Below are 19,301 nucleotides of genomic sequence, written 5' to 3'. Positions count from 1 at the left end.
AAAAATTATACCAAAATTAATCACTTAGGGGTACATTTTTTAAAACTTCTAAAAAAAAAAAGAGGTGATGTTGCCCATAGGAACCAATTAGATTATTTCTATAATTTCTCTATTGCATCCTAGAAAATGATAGAGATAATATAATTGGTTGCTGTGGACAAAATCACCTCTTTTTATTTTTAGAAGTAAATTTTCCATTTAGTTTTTGCGTTTCGTTCAAACAGATATGTCTGCCGGTACAATATATTGAGAGTTGTGCTAATGTATTGTGATAAATGTTGAAATATGAAATAAATATGTAATTTTTTTAGTATGAAGTATATATTGTACAAAAAGTGTATTTATTTAGTTATAATTATATATGACCCAACAGGCATGTGTAGTTTTCTATTTTTTCAGAAAATATTATTTTTTATAATACAGATGCACCTGAAATACTGATACATTTGTTTGTGCAGACTTTTTCCTGAGGCAGGAGTACTTAAACACCAGTCAGAATTCCATTTGGTGGCAATTCCATTTTGTCACAATTACTTACAACAGAGTATTCATTAGTTGTATATGTTTTGAATATCATTCTACATGAGTAATGACCCTTTTCCACTGCAGCTAAAAAACGGTAAATTGCCGATTTTCAGCGCAATTTACCGTTTTAAAGCTGCAGTGGGAAAGTGCCAGAGTTGAAATACCGTTTAAAGTTAAATGGTATTTCAACCCGTTTTTAAAGCAGAGTCCTACACGTTAAAATAACGTTTAAGAGGCAGTGGGAATGCCTCTTAAACGTTATTTAGCCTCCAGGCAGTCCCAGTGCCTGATTAGAACTAGTAGTTCTCACTTTGTGCATGTGTAAGAAGTGCTCGTGCATAATAATGAGCCACTCATTACATATGCGCATATGTAATGAGCGGCTCATTATTATGCATGTGCACTCATTACATATGCGCAAAGTGAGAACTACTAGTTCTCATCAGGCACTGGGACTGCCTGTACCCCGCATGGACCCTGCATGGACCCCCGCTGCCTCCCCACTGCCCTGCATCCCCATGCAGGTAAGTACAAGGGGAGGGGAGGTGGGGGCACAGGGCAGGTACGGGGGGGTTAGGCACTCTTTACACTTGGGGGGGGGGGGATTAGGCACTCTACACTGGGGGGGTTAGGCACTCTACATTTTACACGGTTCACTGCAATGGGAATGGTACTTAAATGGTATTTAAAACGGTAATCTGCTGCAGTGGGAATGCTAATACCGTTTTAAATACAATTTAAGATTACCAGTACTTTAAACTGGTCTGCAGTGGGAAAGCAGCATAAGAAGGAACACCCAGATATTTTGCTGTTACCTTCATATGGTTATCCCTAAACAAAATAAAAAAAGGTTTTACACTACCTGCATACATTGCCATATTATACCACTGATTTTCTGATGTTTCCATAATTATAAGTAATTTCATATGTGCTAAACATGAAGCCTGCAATGTCTTTCATTATTTTATGTTATTAAACATTATTACAGTATATACTACTTAAAAGCCCATCAAAATGATGGCTTCTACAATTTACTTTCACTTTGGACTGTGACAGACTTTGAGCTGTGACCGTTTGTGACCCACAAACTCTCTACTCCACATCCAGTCCCTGTCTGCTCCTACCGCCATCTCTGTCTTCACAGCTTCCTCTCTCAATATCCAGCAAGTTTAAAACAGATCAGTGTCCCTGAAAGATTGCTTTCACTTCCTGTAATGACATCTTTTAACACACAAAGGAGTAATTTGGTCCATCGAGTAGCCTCTAGTGGTTAGTGGTGGTACTTCATAGTGGTGAGTATATATATATATCTTCCATATTGTTGGGCCAAAATACCTAATGAGGATATCCAATTAGCCCTAAAGCAATTTTGGCTATTAAAATCACCTTGGAGATGTGGACTAGGTTTTGGTTCAGATCTACAAAATTAATGTGGAATGTTTTGGAGAACGAAACCGAACATTTCTTAATATACTATACAGTAGGTCAGTGATTTTCAACCTTTTTACCTTGCGGCACACTAAATAAGATTTGAAAATTGCCAAGGCACACCATGAGATCCCCACAGGGCAAAACATATTGGCCCTCACAGGAAAAAAAACAAAGCTATTGGCCCCCATATAAAAAACATTCACACTGGTCCCCACAGGTAAAAATTAAATACATTGGCCCTTTACATGAAAAGAAGAGACCGGTAAATAATAGTTGATCTGATGGTGGCTGTAAACTGGTTTGGGCATCTCTAGATCTGGCGGCACACTTGAGAACAGCTCAAGGCGCACTAGTGTGCCACGGCACAGTGGTTGAAAAACACTGCAGTAGGTATTTTTATTTCCTCTACAATGCCATCACTGCTTACTGACTGTAACCTTTGTTCTCTGCTTTCTAAGTGACATGCAGACAAAGATGTTACGAAACTAACAACTTGATGGAAAATGATTGCCATTGTGATCCCCAGTGTGTTACACAAGGAAATTGCTGTTTTGACTTTGATGATCTCTGCGTAAAACCAAGTAAGTATAAGCTTATTGTTATTTAAAATTCTTTGTGTTAGGACATTAAAAAAACAAAACACAATCATGGGTTACATTTACTGGAAAAAGTGGCTCTCTCCAAAGCTGCCACATATTCAGTGGTCTCATCCCCTGGATTTAATGGGGCAATATTTTTAAATACAAAATACAACTAGTTTAATATTTAATACTAACATGCCTTTTTTTAATCAAGCAGCCAAAAGTTAAGTTAAGTTAAGCTGCTCTGAAAATTGTAGCTTATAAAAAGTTCCCCAGAGAATTTAATATCTTGGAACTGTGACTGATAGTCTTCACCGTACTTGCTTTTTTGGGCTATCCTATTAGAAAATCTTGTGACCTGTCACCTGTGATTAGGTGAATATTGGGAAACCAGCTTGTACCCCCAAAATTTCAAAGTCAAATACGATAACAGTATCCCATACCTTCCACCCCCATTTCCACCACTTTTCACTTTTTCACTCTCACTATTTTAGCCAATTTAAAATAACTAAACAAGTGCCTAATTAGTCATTAAGGGAGTTGGTCAAAAGGTTCTGAATAAAGTACCGACATTTTTACCCAAAAATAGGGATTTCACCTGCTTAGAGTAGGTGAAGAGAAATTTGCAACCCTATAGAGAATTATTGCAGGTGAGCAATTGCATAGCTGTGATAAAGTGGGTCGCAAAAAAGCCACGTTTTGTTTTTTTGTCTGTTGAAATCGGTTATAGCAGCTATGTTGATTCCTCCCATAGGCCCTTATTCTGATTGACGCGTACTTTACCGCATACTTTCGGATGGCGTCTTTACGGCGTCTGCGCATGCGTGGAGAACGCAACGCGCATGTGCCAGGCCTTGACTCCGTACCAGTTCGGCCAAATCCCGTCCCAAACTGTTCCCCGCAATCAGTCGGGAAATATGGGCGTATTATGGGCGTCATGCGGAATGACACATGGGCGTAGTTTCAAAGTGGGCAAAACGGGGCGGAAACATGGGCGGACACGGGGGAGTACACTTATGTTGGGGGGCGTACATTCGGATACCACTCCGAATGCACGCGATCAAAAAGGGAAGAAATGTGCGGTGTCCACAAGTGTACTATTGCTTTGCGGACACCACTCGTTCATGCGGTAGGCGAACGTACGCCTAATGACTACAAGCATTAACACCTGAACCCAATAGAATCGACTCCTTTACTCATTACTCACTAATAGGACGCTTGTCAGTGCTTTAATTGAAACCATTGCTGCTTCAAGGAAACCGTACTAATCCCCCACATATGCTGTACTTGTCACACACTTTAAAACTGCTAACAATGGACATGACTGAATATTAATACTAGCAATACACATGTGTATTCGACATGTACTCATGAAACCACACATTTTTGGTAAAGTAAACAAATTTATTTCTATACATGTCACAGTCAATGCCACTGTGATGCAATGACCAAAAAATAAAAAATCCCAAACAAAAACAACATGGCAGGAATGTACAAAAAAAAATAAGAATACAAAACAAATATAATTGCACACAGATGGACTCCAGCACCTCCTATGTGCCACTGCACATGCAGCCAGTGGGAAATGAGGAGGCTGCTGGCCCTTCGACAGCAGGCCAACCTGCACCTGACCATTCTACAGCAGGGCAACCTACACCTGGCCCTTCTGCAGCAGGCCAACCTGCAGCTGGCTCATATGCACCATCAGCAGAATCATTTGGAACACAACCGGGGACTTAGCAACATCACTTCAAGTACAGCTGACAGTAATGGCAGGCAAAAGAGGGCAACAGGGGAACCAAAAAGGACATATGAAGCAAGGGCTCATCTGGTTACCCTCAGCACGTGATTGGACACAAGAAGCTGACACACACAGCACAATGGAAGATTTGGGAACACATAACGGTGGAGATTAATGCAGCCACAAGTTCATTTGCGACCACGTTTGGCCTTGGTAGGCTCCTTGGCCTGTGCAGCAGCTCTTCGGCCACGGACAGATGCTGGGGCAGGTGGAGCAGATGATGTAGAGGGGTTGGCTGGTCTACCCCTCCTGCCAGCAGGGAGTGTTGCCGGTGGTAATGCACCAGAAACGGATGACATTAGGACCCTGTTGCTGGTAACCAGCTCCACCATAAGCTCATTATGGTGGAGGAGGAGATCATTTTGGCGGGTGGCTTGCTCGGCCAGCACCTGAGCACTTGCAGCCATGGCCTGCATGCTCGCAGCGATGGCCTGCTGGGTGCTGACCAAGCTCGCCATGATCTCCTCGGTCCTATGCATCCGTTCTGATGCCAACTCTCCCTGCTGGTTGATGTCCCCAAGCATGTTGGCCAAGGTGGCAAAATCGGCTTGGGCCGATGGCTGCTGCTGCACAGGCCTACCACTGGGGCCAGGTGGCACGGACTCCTCCACCTCCTGAGCAGAGTCGTCACCAAGCGGTGGGGTGTCTGTGGAAAATGATAAACACAATTAGGACACATTCTAAGATAATTACTTGCACAAGTTTATGGCATGACCAATATTTACCTTCCAGAAAAGACGCAAACACTTCAGCTGGGGCCTCGCTATCCATCGTGCTCACCCCCCTGACCTCCTCAACTGATATACAGCACTCGGCCATCAACTCCAGGGGGGTGAGCTCTAGCCCTGATGGCATGGGCCCGGCCCCAGATGTCTGGCTGTGTTGCCACCGCTTGGTCATCTTCCTCTTCAGGTTGGTTTTGAAGTCCTGCCACCTGCAATGTAAGTTAACATATTAATACCTGTCACTCCAGATGTTAGCTGTTGCAGCCATTGCTCTGTGCTACATATTATGACATGTGGTTAATGTCCAAAAGATAACATTACATGCAACTATGATCTCAACCGTTACAATACACATTCACAATCACCGTACTCTAACTCTCAACTAAATAACATGGCAATAATGTCTGTGTATCGTAACAACTTCACAGGCCATTTGCAAAATCCATCTAAGCATGAATTCAATCATTACTTGCCTATTACTGGGCACATGTATCACAAAACAACTTGCCTCTTCTTCACATGGTCCGTCTCACGAACTTGTGGCGCAACTTCATTAATCTCTGCCGTTATCTGTTCCCAAATCTTCCATCTGCGTGTGTGTGTCAGCTTCTCCGATGGACACTCAATCCAATCACGTGCTCGGGGAACCAGGATGGCAAGCTCCTGTGCTTCATATGCCTTATTTCTTGTAGTTGGTTCCTCTGTTGCCCTCGCTGTCCCCTTGCCACGTCCATGGCCACGCCCCCTGGCACGTGTCGCTGCACTTGAAGTGCTGGCCATGGTACTACCTTGTGAAGTCCCCGGTTGTGTTCCAAACGATTCTGCTGATGGTGCATATGAGCCAGCTGCAGGTTGCCCTGCTGCAGAAGGGCCGGGTGTAGGTTGCCCTGCTGTAGAATGGTCAGGTGCAGGTTCCCCTGCTGTAGAAGGGCCAGCAGCCTCCTCATTACCCACTGCCTGCATGTGCAGTGGCACATAGGTGGTGCTGGAGTCCATCTGGTCAAATAGTTGCTGCAGGTCTGGGTCCACCTCTGGTTGTGATCCAGACATGTTAGCAACAACATTGTCACCTTCTAATACACCTTTATATACTGTTTGTGTATCCTGTTTGGCGGACATCAGCGGCAGCTGCGTTCCGTGCGTGTGCGTACGTCGCTGTTTTTTCGCGCCGCATACGGTGGCGGAAATTCCATTGTGTAAAACCTGGCGAAACTTCGACATGAAATACTGGTCACCAATTCTAACATTGCATAGAATCTTCTGATACACCTGTGACTATTGCACAATACACATGCTATTTGCTAGCATGACATGACATTTGGTTCATGACTACTGTGGTATTGTGGAGTTTGATTGCAAGCTAAAAGTAGCCCAATCCCTTAGAAAATCCAGGCCACAAATCATGCAATACTCATCACTACTGTTATAGACCACACATGTGAGAGGCCTATAAATAGTGAGTTGCTGCTAGAATCATTTGTCAGCAGATCTGGACTTGTCAGGGTCTAAGGTAAGCTCTTCCATGGTCCATGTAGATATGCTATCCATTAACAATGTAAGTGTATGAATGTATGCACCATTGCCTCACTGACTACAGATTGTTGGGCCAGCAAAGTGCTTGTAGCATTATTGCAACATGTCACATGTTCACTATTTCACTCACAGGTCTTAAACCTGTGTGGGTTCATCTATTGCAGGACAACATGTCCCAGCAATAGATGAAATGTCTCATAGTACATGATGTCGGCAAAAAATGCTGACACCTTTATCTGTGTGTTTAGGACGGTGTGTATTGAGTTCATATTATTGTTACATCATTATAGGGTGAAATGGATCTTCGGGATTTCACGGGGCGGCCATCTATTGTACGTATTGAAGCCTACAAATCTATTTGTAGTGGGATATGGCCATTATGTGCATAGGTGCATCAGTATTTATGTTCATTTCTTTATAGGTTGCTGAAGCAATGATGCGCTACATGGAAAGGAGGCTAAGGGCACTTGCGGCTCTCCCCACTCGTCGCCCAAGGAGGCCAGGACGTGCTAGAATCTATCGCACACGGGTGACTCTGTTTGCTATGCCCGATGATGAGGTACTTACTAGGTACCGGTTACCGCCACATGTAATTCTGGATCTGCTCACGTTAATTGAGAGCGATCTGGAACCTCTACACGGGATCACGACAGCAATTCCGCCTCACACACAGCTGCTGGCGGTGTTGCATTTCTGCGCCTCAGGATCATTCCAACAAGTAGTGGCAGTACTTGCTGGAATATCTCAGCCGGCCTTCTGCCGAATCCTGAGGCGTGTGACGTCGGCCATGTTCAGGCGCAAGGGGCACTTCATGGCCATGACATTTGCCACCGAGACCCTGCGCAGAAGCCAGCAGGCCTTCCATCAAATTGCTGGCTTCCCTAATGTGATAGGGGCTGTGGATGGCACCCATGTACCATTTGTGCCTCCATCTCGAAGTGAGAAGATATATAGGAACCGCAAATTGTTCCACTCACTGAACGTGATGGTGGTATGTGGCCCATCCATGGAGATTCTCGCCTTCAACTCGAAGTTTCCCGGAAGTGCCCATGACTCTCATGTCATCCGACAAACCGGGATATGGCAAAGACTACAAGAGCTGGAAGGCCGTGATGCGTGGGTTCTGGGTGACTCCGGTTACCCATGTACGCCCTGGCTACTTACGCCGTACAGCTACCCAGCACCGGGCCCACAGGAGGCATTCAATGGGGCGCATGTTGCCACCAGGCAAGTGGTGGAGCGCTCAATTGGCCTTTTAAAGGGTCGATTTAGAGTGCTCCACCGCACTGGTGGTGACTTACAGTATGCGCCTCAAATGGTGTCGAGGATCGTGGGCCTGTGTATATTTTTCCACAACATTGCTGTGCGGCGTGAGATACCCTTTGATGAGTGGGAGGTACCATCTGAGCCGCAAGATCCGCCCATGCGCCCATCCCGCGCCCCTGAATGCCGGAGGGGATACCAGCTGCGGGACTCTGTGGCGCAAAGATACTTCAGGTACATTTTATCTAGTTGACCAGAACACACCAATTCTTGTAAAAATCACCCCTTCAAATAAGTACAGTGTGGTAGTTGTCAGTGTTACAAAACGACAATTATCCAGCCTGCCCTCCTAATGGCAAAGAAATAGTAGATATTTATCATATGTGCTTAGTTTTGGGGGAAGTACAATATAGGTGCTCATTATTATACCTTCTACAAGGGATCTTATGTGTTTGTTATATCTTCATTATTGTAGTTGATACTATCCCTGATGACTGGTGAGTACATTGATTTATTCTCTAATGTGTTGGGGATTTTTTCCTGTGTTGATGTATGATTTGTTTGCAGATATATATATATATATATATATATATATATATATGATATTTGAATTTATTAACATGTTTAAACATTTCAAGGAGCAGGCAGGCAGGCAGGCAGGCAGGCAGGCAGCCAGGCAGCCAGCGCTGGTGTATAATGCTGGACTCAGGATACCTGCAAGTATGTGTATGTGTCTTTTAAACATAAATGTACGCATACACATAGATGCATAGAGTAAGTAATGCTAAGTACAGCTATGCGTTGCTAAGCTATAGCACGCGTTGCTTGGCGGAGCGAGGCGTCATTGGATTTGCTAAGTGCATACACACTGTGTTTTATATATATCAGATTTGTTCATTGCCATACATCAGCACTACTGTTTTGAAGGCATGCGAATTTGTCACCATTTGTGTTGGCGCAGAGACGCTGCTCATGTAAAGATGAACAATAAAGTTATTAACACAAATAACTGTGATAAACCAATGCCACCACCTGATTGGTTGATTGATGCCATTGTTAACATGGCGGAGACACGAAGGGCAGACCCGTTTTCTCCTGCGGAGCTGAGGGTTCTTGTCTCCGTCATGGAGACAAGGCTGGGCCGTGCTGGGCCCTTTATCAGCAACCGGCATAAACGCCGGGCCTATGCTGCGGCAGGGCGCAGGATTTACGCCCGCACTCGGGTGCGGAGGAGCATCGGGCAGTTCGAGAGGCGCTGGTCGGACCTCCGCAGGCGCCAGCCCCAGCTGTTACAGCAAATTAGGGGCGAAATAGCTGCTTGTGAGTATTTTAGCTATGAAATTTCGCACTTACAACATAGCATATAGAAACAATAAAATGTGTCTCATGATAAGTGGGTGTCCATGGGTTTAAAAGTCCATAGACTGTTATGTGTGCTTCTTCCTGGTTAACATGCAGTCATGTGGCTTTTATATGTAATGACATAGCATTGATGATTCTGATGCATACAATGTGCCAGATCTAATATGTGTTACACATTGATAAATGCCAGGGTTGTAATGTTTGAACAAATTACTAACAATCACATAATATTTTAAATGTCACATTTTGGAGTCCATTAACAGTAAGGAGCTACTTTCCAGCATCGTTTGCCATCATTATCACCCTTCCATGTATGTCTTGTTATGGATTAATACATGTGCCCCAATGACCCGACATTGACCATGATTTTTTTTTTCTACCACACAGCACGAGCCCGAGCCCGACAGCCACGTGAAGAGGCCGAGGCAGCCCTGGCCGAGGAGGAGGGGCAAGAGCCTGAGGAGGAGGTGGCGGCAAGGGTGGAGGAGGAGCAAGTGGAGGAGGAGGAGGAAATGTTGGAGGAGCAAGTGGAGGAGATGGTGGAGGAGATGGTGGAGGAGGTGGTGGAGGAGGAGGAGGTGCCTGAGGAGGTGGTGGTGGAGGAGGTGGAAGAGGAGTTGGTGGCAGAGGAGGAGGTGTTGGTGGCGGAGGAGGAGGTGGAGGAGGAGGTGGTGGTGGTGGAGGAGGAGGTGGAGGAGGAGGTGGTGGTGGTGGAGGAGTTGGTTGTGGCGGAGGAGGTGGACGAGGTGATGGTGGCGGAGGAGCTGGCGGAGGAGGGGGCTGAGGAGGCCACGGTTGCCCCAGAGGTGTCCGATTCCGAGGGGGAGGAGGCATGTCAGGCCCCGGAGTCACATCTGATCGGTATGTTTACATAATGCATCATTCATGAAGTAGTTGTACTGGTATTTGTTATGTAGCACTGGTGATGATAAATGTTGTTACAATACTATTAATACAGACCCCAAAGTGGGTAGCTACAGATACAGGTACGGGTTAGATGGGGTGTCCAAGGCATCCCTTTCATCCAGGACACCTCTGAATTACACAGGTTTGTGGGATGGCTTGGAGCTCCATTTTGACTGCCACATAACCGTTGTAGTTAAACAGGATCCTGGAGTAAAGGGATGAGTGGATCATTTGTGGATTAAATTCACCTGCTGCAAGCGTTGATTATGACCCATCAAATAGTGGAATCTATATTGTTGGTGAATGTTATTTCGAAACTATAGGATGTATGCTATAAATGGAGTATGGGCCGGCCTACCTTGGAATGGAGTCACAAGTTGCCAGTGTCCCAGGAGCCTCCTCTACCTAAACACCCCCTGTAGTTCAGATTGTTTTTTTGCCGTCACAGAATTGTAGGTTGGTTTAGACAGAATTATGATTTTGAGGATGTGTACTGTGCATTCCTGACATTTGCATAACTCCCATGCCACGAACCATCACTGAACTTAGACTGAGGAGATTGTGACAAGTTCTTATTGACGGAGGCCATGACATGCTTGTCATTGGTTAGTCATGGGTGGGTTGTGACTGAGAAGAAACACTATGACTGTTATGTCTTCTGCAGAGTAAAGGGTAGAGGGACAAAAACACAGTATGTAGTAAATAAGTGTGTATGTATGTAGATATGTATGTGTCATATCTATTTATCTATGTGTGTCTCTATCTCTCTACATAGATATATATATATACACATGTCACCTAGCATTTGTGCAATTTATGTAGCAGTATGTGAAATGTATGCATGAATATCATGACTAATTTTTGCCCCTTTGACATGCCCACAGATGACACCACACCGGCAGATGAGGGAGTTATTGGGGCCCTCCTGCGGGCGGAGCACCATTTGAGGCTCTTACTAGCAGATCTGCAGGACCTTCGCGATCTCCTGATATAATTTATAATTTTATATTTTGTGATTGACATGTTAATTTTGGTTTATAATAAATGTTTTATGCAAGTTCACAGTTGTTGGTTTTCTTTGCACATTAAACAGTATATGTGTAGATTGTTTATAATCTTTTACACAGGGTCTAATAGAAACCATTGCACTTCAATTGCTGTAAGGGTTAATGTGTGCAATGCATGTGTTAGGCATGCTTGTAAGGATATATTGGCATCTAATTGATTCCAATTCCAAATAAGAAGTTTTTTATGAGGATAGGTAATTGAATAAGTGGGTCATGTGATGTATTGCAGAAGATACATAATAGTGGGTTGTTTGGCGTAAATACTCCGCTTACGTGCGGTAGCACCGCTTGGCTCCTGTTCGGATGCGGTATTCCCGAGCATACTCTGTAATACTCTGTAATACCGTGCAGAATCTGAGTGTTTCTCCCGCACACGCATGGTTTGTATGTCGTCCGTAAACACGCCCTGTTCTTAAAGAGTGAGTCCGTCCGAATGCGGAGGACCCGTGGGCGTTTCTATGGACGATGGCCGCACGCGGCAGAACACCGTGGCGTGCGGACCGCTCCGTAAGAATGCGGGAATATCCGCACCGATCAGAATAAGGGCCATAGTGTGAATTTATAACTAAAATAAATTGTTATGTTATTTTTAAAATCCATTGATATTTTTTAGCGCTCCACTTGCATATCTTGTTTGTTATTGTTAGGGGTGTGACACCCCCTTTTGTGGGAACAGCTGGACTCAACACCCCACTAGGCGCCTGTTCTATTTTTGAGCTCCCTAAACGCTCAACTATACCCCTACTTTTTGTAACATAAAAAACCTGGTATGTAGTATGGGAATGGCCTAGCACCAAGTCCCTAACAACACACCAAAACCTCGGACTTTACCATCCCTTTCAAACCTGTCTGGGATTTATACCACTGACATCAGCAGGCTCAGTGGCACATTCCTGCCATCAAGCAAGTTTCTTGCTGACTTCCTACAAAAAAAATCAAATAAATAAGTAAATACATTTAGTTATCACATGGAAAAAAATATCTGCACACCTCCCAATATTGGACTGCCACTAGGAGGGACACACCGCGCTTCTGAAATGTTGGGGGCATGGCCTTGCAGGAAGGGGGCATGGTCTATCCCAGCATGGTCACGCCCCTGTTTTTGCCGCTGTGGGGGCATGGCTAGCGGCTCTCTGTTAGCTGCTGGCTATGTCCCCAGCCCCTTAGGCTATTCGTGTTGTGACAGGGGGGACCCCCAACTGCCCCCCCCCCCCGATGCGGGAGCCGGGAATGTCACAAAAAAAGGAACATTCCCCCGAAAAGTGGGGCAGTTGGGAGGTATGGATGTGTATTATAAAATATATACCTATACCTTATAGAGAACCATGCCCATGGTAATTTAGCCTGAAGTCTTTGATTATCTTTGCAAACTTGGGGTTTGCAATATTCAAACAACTGGGCATGCCTGGGCCCAAATGCGACTGAAAATGCAAATGATTTGCAATAACAATTCAGCTGCAATTTGACTGACAGGATGTCGGCATTTGGGGGAGGAAACATAGCATTTTCTGGGTGTATGAAAAAAATGCATGTGTGCCCAAGCATTTTTAAGGCATTTCTTTGATATCAGCGCTGACCACTTCCAGCCTCTCTCTGTCCCTGAATAAACGGGATTCAATTGCCAATGTTTTTGCCCATTTTTAAATCCTTTTCACAGATGCAGTTTTTGAAGAATAGTATTCACCATGTAATGGCAAATTCACCATGTAAAATGTTTTTTTTTTTTTTTTTTAAGATCTCAGAGACTACAGGTATTTTATTTAAGTGCACAATCATTCATTCAAATTATCTGCTTATGGGTTTGTACCATTTCTTTTGGATGATGTTTTTTCTTTTTTGCTGTACTGTATAAAATATGTGGCTTTGTTGCTTTTTTTCCAGCCCAGGAGTGGACATGTAGCAAGTTGCGCTGTGGAGAGAAGCAGATTACTAACCGCCTCTGCTCATGCTCAGATGACTGCTTAACTAAAGGAGATTGCTGTTCAAATTACAATGCTGTTTGCAAAGGTAAGCATTCATTTAAAAGATGACTATAAAAGATATATAAACATATGTAATGTTGAAGAAGTTAAGACATTCCAAAATATGGAAATTCCAAAGTGTTTTTTTTTAGGCTTACAGCAAAAGGCTTACAGAAAAAATATAAAAAATGTTCCTTCCTCCACAGGTCCTATGTCAAGAATTACCTTCATTATATCATAAAAGCATTGCACTAACCATATGCATTATGAACACTCCAAGTGTTATGTATTCTATTTTATTTAGAAATGGGTTCCGGATGGCCTCCCGACAGTTGGGTTCCCAACTTACAGGGGCTGTTCTCCCTCGTGAGGGTCCACAACCCCCATAGAAGGAGAATAGAACCTGTGGCAATTGCAGCGAGCCATTGAGCCCGCAAGGAGCTTTATAGTGCTTGCCCCTGTTGTAGTCCCGGTAGTCATGATCCCAACATTGGTGTAATGACCGTCGGAATCCCAACTATCGGGAGATCATACCACACAATATAATCAGGGAATGTTATTTTCAATTGTTGCAGCATTTTATAAATTGAAATGGATTATATATAAAATAAGTATAAATAATCTAGCTCAGAACTTTCATAATATACAATATATGTTCAGAGCTTTTATGATTTTATTTAAGTTTTTCACTTTGGAGGATGGGCAAGATTTGTTGGGTGCCCAGGGCAACAAAGTTGTAGGGCCCAATACCAATAATATTGCCCTTTTCTTCCCACACATTTGCCCCACATATTGCCAATCAGACAAGTCGGACCTGTATATGGCCACTTTAATAAATGGCGTAAATCCTGCCCTGTGGCCTCACTAACAGCGCAAACAATTAGGATCTCCTTATAGGAGTACAGGGACATACAGTATATAGGGTTTCCTACTTTTAAAGTCTTCTCTCCGGGAGAAGCAGCACTTTGTCAGCAGCACATTGGGGGGGCAGTGCCTGATGTATACATCTTCAAGGCCCACCCCCAATATCGCAAATCCTGCAATTTGTGGGTCTTTGAGGAGAGGGTGAGGCAAAAATATGTGAATCGCGGGAAATTACTGCGGAAATCAAGGGGGGCCGCCGGTATCTGGGAGGGTTGCCCACCTTTCCGGGGGACCGGGAGGGCTACCTGATTTTCGGGAGCCTCCCGGCCATTCCGGGAGGGTAGGCAACCCTGGACATACTGTATATCAAATTGTTGGGAGAATTCTGAGGGAAGATTACCTAACAAGTTTTATTTGTGAAGTTTGAGAGACTGCTACAAGTGAGGGTACAATTACAGCAGGATTCATATATATAGAGAGCCTAATTCAAAGAGGTATAAAAACCCCTTCAATGTTTATGAACATCTCCTATGTTTTTAGATTTTCACATGAACAGAAGCTGTGCTGTGCATATGCAGATCTGGGGCTGCGATGTCGCTCGCAGTGCTCCAAACGCTACAGCGTAATGACATGCTACTGTCATTTTAATGCCGGTGATTAGGTGGAGACAGTTGAAGCCAGTGCCTGCGTCCTCGAACACAGCCTCACTAACACCAGGACATTATGGGTCTGATTTAGACCTGTTCATACAGATGTAGTGCCTCTCTTCTTTGCAGGGACTGGCGATTCCATCGTCCCCCGCCGCCTCCCCCGCCGTCACCGTTGGACCCCCTTGCTGCCCCGACCCCCCCCCCCAAACTGGGCAGCGTCTCCCTGAAGCGGAGACCGCCAGGGAGATGCTGCCAAGCCGCCGTGATACTGGGACGCTCATGAGATGCACGCGCATCCCAGTCCCTATCGCCGGCACTCGCCACTGAAAAGGATCTGGCGGGCACCCGGCAAAGAAGACAGGCGCTACATCTGTATGTTTGCAGTCTAGCGAAAAGGTCAACGTGGCCCGCCCATTGGTCAATCGAACATCCACACCTTCCGTCACCTGAATTCCCTCACTAGCATGCAACGAGATTTGAATGTGAACACATCCCCTCGCATGCGGTCGTCCGGAAGAAAAATTGGATGGTCGCTGACAATCATATTATTTTTCCTATGTTCTTAGATAAAAGTTAGCCCATACTTACATCAACACGCCTGCGGTCCCCTACTACCACCCCCTGCCTGCCCCCGGACCTCCCTGTCTGGCCTGAATGGCTTGAAAAGGGGAAACATCAGCCGCCCGGCAGCTGTGTACCAGCGGTTTCATGGGTACGCCCAGGAAATGCATGACATTTGCATGCAATCACCCCCTGCCCGCCTTCATCCTGACCTCCTCTTTGCGATCGCCATGGCGACAATGCAAGTCACCAAAGGCGCCCGCACAGAATCCCTGCATATGTGATTATGTGCATGCGCAGGGCATAAACATTGATCCCCGTTGCAAATTCGCCAGGGATTGAATGAATTTGAATCAGGCCCTAAGTGACTTGAGGGCTAATCAGATGTCTGATGATCATGCAGCTGAAGAGATGCTTCATCCCCAGATACAGCAGGTGGTGTCTTCACTAAACACACATGTTGCAGCTTTGTCATATTATAGCCCAGCCGCTGCATACAAAGCTATAGCAGCTGTGCTATTTGCATCCATCTCTAAATCAGACCTATAGACACTTCTGAAAACACATATGCAGGGCTGCCATCAGGAATTTTGGGGCCTGGGACTCATTTCCAGCCGGGCTCCGCCTCCCCCCCCCCATCTCACTTGACTTACCATAACCCGACTGCTTCTCCCCCATCTCCTCTTCCGCTGAGCTGCAACCCGGAGGTCCCGGAGCATAGGCTTCTTCAACTCAGGATGCCGGTGGCCAATTAAAATGCAGCACCGGGTGGTGAGCCAATCATGGCTCGCGTACCATCAGCCGCTCTGATTGACTGCCGGTACGTGAGCTTTGATTGGCTCAAAAGCTGGTGCAGCATTTTATTTATTTATTAACAGTTTCTGCCCCAGTGGAGCTTACAATCTATATTCTCTACCACATAAACACATACACAGACATTCTAGGGTTAATTTTTGTTGGGAGCCAATCAGCCTACCAGTATATTTTTGGATTGTGGGAGGAAACCGGAGTACCTGGAGGAAACCCACGCAAGTACGGGGAGAATATACAAACTCCGCACAGTTAGAGCCATGATGGGAATCGAACCCATGACCTCAGCGCTGTGAGGCAGTAATGCTAACCATTACACCATCCATACTGCCCGCCGGTGTCCTGGGTTGTATAAGCCTGTGCTCCGGGACCTGCTTTGTTCAGCGCACTGAGCGCAGCTCAGCAGAGGCGGTGGGGGCGGTTGCGGTGGGCAAAATTAGCTGCCCGGGCTCTTCTGTACCCACAGCACCCCCCTATTGGCGGCCCTGCACATATGTACTAATATCTGAAATGGTTGGTTATTGTATTTTGGTGATTTCTTATATTTACACAAAGCGAATGTTCTGTGTTAATCCAAAATTGTTTTCTCTTGTTATTTCCTTGTTTCATAATACATTTTATTTATGCTTCTGGTTTGTAGGAGAAGTTCTCTGGGCAGAAGGAACATGTGACGATGGTACAACTCGCCAGTGCCCTGAAGGGTAAGGGAGGGTTTATATATGCATTTGCTTAGTATAATACATAAGGAAGTAAACATGCTTATACAGCGCAGACATGATGTCACTAGTCTTCTTTTCTGTCATTGTGAACTTCTTTTGTATTTGATATGTTAGACACTTTCTTCCTTGTTATATGTTATACAGTATGTGCACAATGACTATTGTTGTGTATAACATGTTTTCCTTACAATTTCATTAATATTTCAACATACAGAATTAGTCATTTCCCATGCTATAGACTCATTAGAGATGTTATTCTGACGGATGTAACAACAGCAATTTCATCAACATTCATTGAGGCTGACATACACTGCAGTATATTAGCTGAACTGACACTGATAATAGGTTGTGCAGATCAGGGTTGCCGACTTTTACAATCTCCTCTCTGGGAAAACCCCGGAGAGGAGACTGTCAACATCACTTCTGGGGGTGGGGCTGATGGAGACATCATCAGTCCCTGCCCCTAGTAATGGAAATACCGCAATATGTGGGTCTACGATGAGGGGGCGGGGCTAAATATGCACAATTTGCATATTTAGCCCCACCCCTTTTGCCGAAATGCAGCGAATCGCGGCAATTTAAAGCCTCCGCCACCACCAGGTACATGAGGGGGGGAGGGGACAGCCGGAATCCGGGAGGGTTGCCCCCCTTTCCAGGGGGGCCGGGAGGGGGACCCGATTTTCGGGATCCTCCCGGCCATTCCGGGAGGGTTGGCAACCCTGGTGCAGATACAGTCTGGCAATGAGTGGTAGTAAACAAGTACTGTAACTAAAGTCAGATTATTGCAGGAAACAGGATTTAAGAATAGTGAAATGTGGGAAAAGGATAGCTTTTCAAGTCAGAGAATCACAAAAGACAAATACTGATCCTGTATACAAAAAAGTTATGTAGTTTAGTTACTTGAAACATATTTCACAATCATTACATCAACACACAAGCAATTTTCTGTTTGTGTCTATGCAATCCTTTCTCTGACGAACCCAAAATGTGAGTGACCTGAATTGGCCCATCCAAACAAGGAGGATAAGGTGTGCTTTATATAGAGTGAGCTTTACAATATAAACGAGAGGGGTGTATAAAGTCTTGTAGTCGCTGCTGGAGATTAGCCGGCGGCTATTCCCAGCAGCAAGAATATTGCCTGCAGTATACACATGGGGCGATTCAGGAACACATTCTAAGCGATTTTGACTATATAGTCAAAGTCGCTTAGATGAATCGCCCCACATGTACATGGCTTTAGTCAGGCCGAGCATTTTCCATGTCACTCCCAGGGTTTTATTCGGCACACCCAGTGTTTTTTCTTGGAATTCCCAGGAAACAGCCGGTTTCTACCCCCAGACACCCACTGTATGTCAATCACCTTGTGTACGGCCAGAGAGCAGAAAAAGTTGCAGGACTTGATCGCAGCCGGGTGTCGTGCACATGCATTTTGGCCAATATGTATGTGCAGTTCATCGATAATCGGCCCCTCTGAAAATTTGCAACCATGCGAAACAGGTCTGAGTCGGGCCCTTTGAGAGAAAGTAAGAAAGGATTACATGACTAAAAAAAATGTTCTTGAATTGGATAAGGAAGAGCAGACGATGGAGAAATGGTCTTATACTACTAACTTGCTTGTGTGTACGCAGCTGCACTACCGCCCATACCTTATAGCTCCAACTCATCACTAGAGACCTGGGGGGTAGCTCTGGGAATCTGTGTTTCTTAGACCTCTGTGGTTAATCTCACATCCCTAATTAGAGTCTGGATGACTTTTTGGAAGAGTGTGGACATATGAGAAGTCGCATCAGCTTTACTGTAATTCTGCATTATACACAAATATGACCAATTTCTCTTTTTTAATATATCTGCATAGATTTGATCTCCCACCGGTCATCCTTTTTTCACTTGATGGGTTTCGAGCAGATTACTTACAGTTATGGGGTGACTTATTGCCAAACATAAAACAATTGCGTGAGTATTTTCTCGGCCTATTTCTTATTGTCTTTAAAAGAGTAACGTTATACTAAATGCTAAGGGCCAAATGTATCATGCTTCAAGAAGTTATATAATGGAGAGTGATAAACATCCAACCAATCAGTTCCACTGCCATGTTACAGAGGTAGGAGCTGATTGGCTGGTTGTTTATAACTCTCCACTTTATCACATTTTGAAGCTTGATATATCTGGCCCTAAGCGGTTGATTCTGATCTACTTGCAGTATTGCGAGTTTGGACCCGCCCCGATGTTTAGGGGACTGCGCATGTGCATGGTCTATTATGTGCATGTACATGCCTCCTTTGAGATTGGCTTCGGCGACTTGCATAGTTGTCGAGCCATTCACATACATTAGGGAGGGTCGGGGCAGATGGTGGTGGGGACGTGGATCACCCATCGCTTTATGGGCGTCCCCGTGAAAGCGCTGGGCATTCCCATGGGTGTGCAGATGGGACAATATCTGCCGACTCGTTCCCACTGATTTTTATTTGCGGAGCTAGGAGAAATCATTTGATGGTTGGTGAGCATCGAATGCTTTCTACTGCAGTAGCGACATGTAAGGGGA

At 45.0% G+C, this 19,301-nt stretch overlaps 1 protein-coding gene across 1 annotated transcript in view; it reads left to right on the top strand.

Moving 5' to 3' along the window:
• ENPP3 (ectonucleotide pyrophosphatase/phosphodiesterase 3) overlaps positions 1 to 19,301 on the top strand; it is a 128,110-nt gene that overhangs the window by 28,952 nt on the left and 79,857 nt on the right. The window contains exons 3-6 of the mRNA XM_083176707.1: positions 2,415 to 2,537; positions 13,076 to 13,201; positions 16,681 to 16,741; positions 18,615 to 18,712. Of these exons, the coding sequence (XP_083032833.1) occupies positions 2,415 to 2,537; positions 13,076 to 13,201; positions 16,681 to 16,741; positions 18,615 to 18,712 (408 nt within the window). The remainder of the gene's footprint in view (positions 1 to 2,414; positions 2,538 to 13,075; positions 13,202 to 16,680; positions 16,742 to 18,614; positions 18,713 to 19,301) is intronic.

This window comes from Crinia signifera, chromosome 3 (assembly GCF_055691185.1).
Source record: "Crinia signifera chromosome 3, ASM5569118v1, whole genome shotgun sequence".
Lineage (NCBI taxonomy): Eukaryota > Metazoa > Chordata > Amphibia > Anura > Myobatrachidae > Crinia > Crinia signifera.
This window is presented reverse-complemented; position numbering and strand designations above follow the sequence as displayed.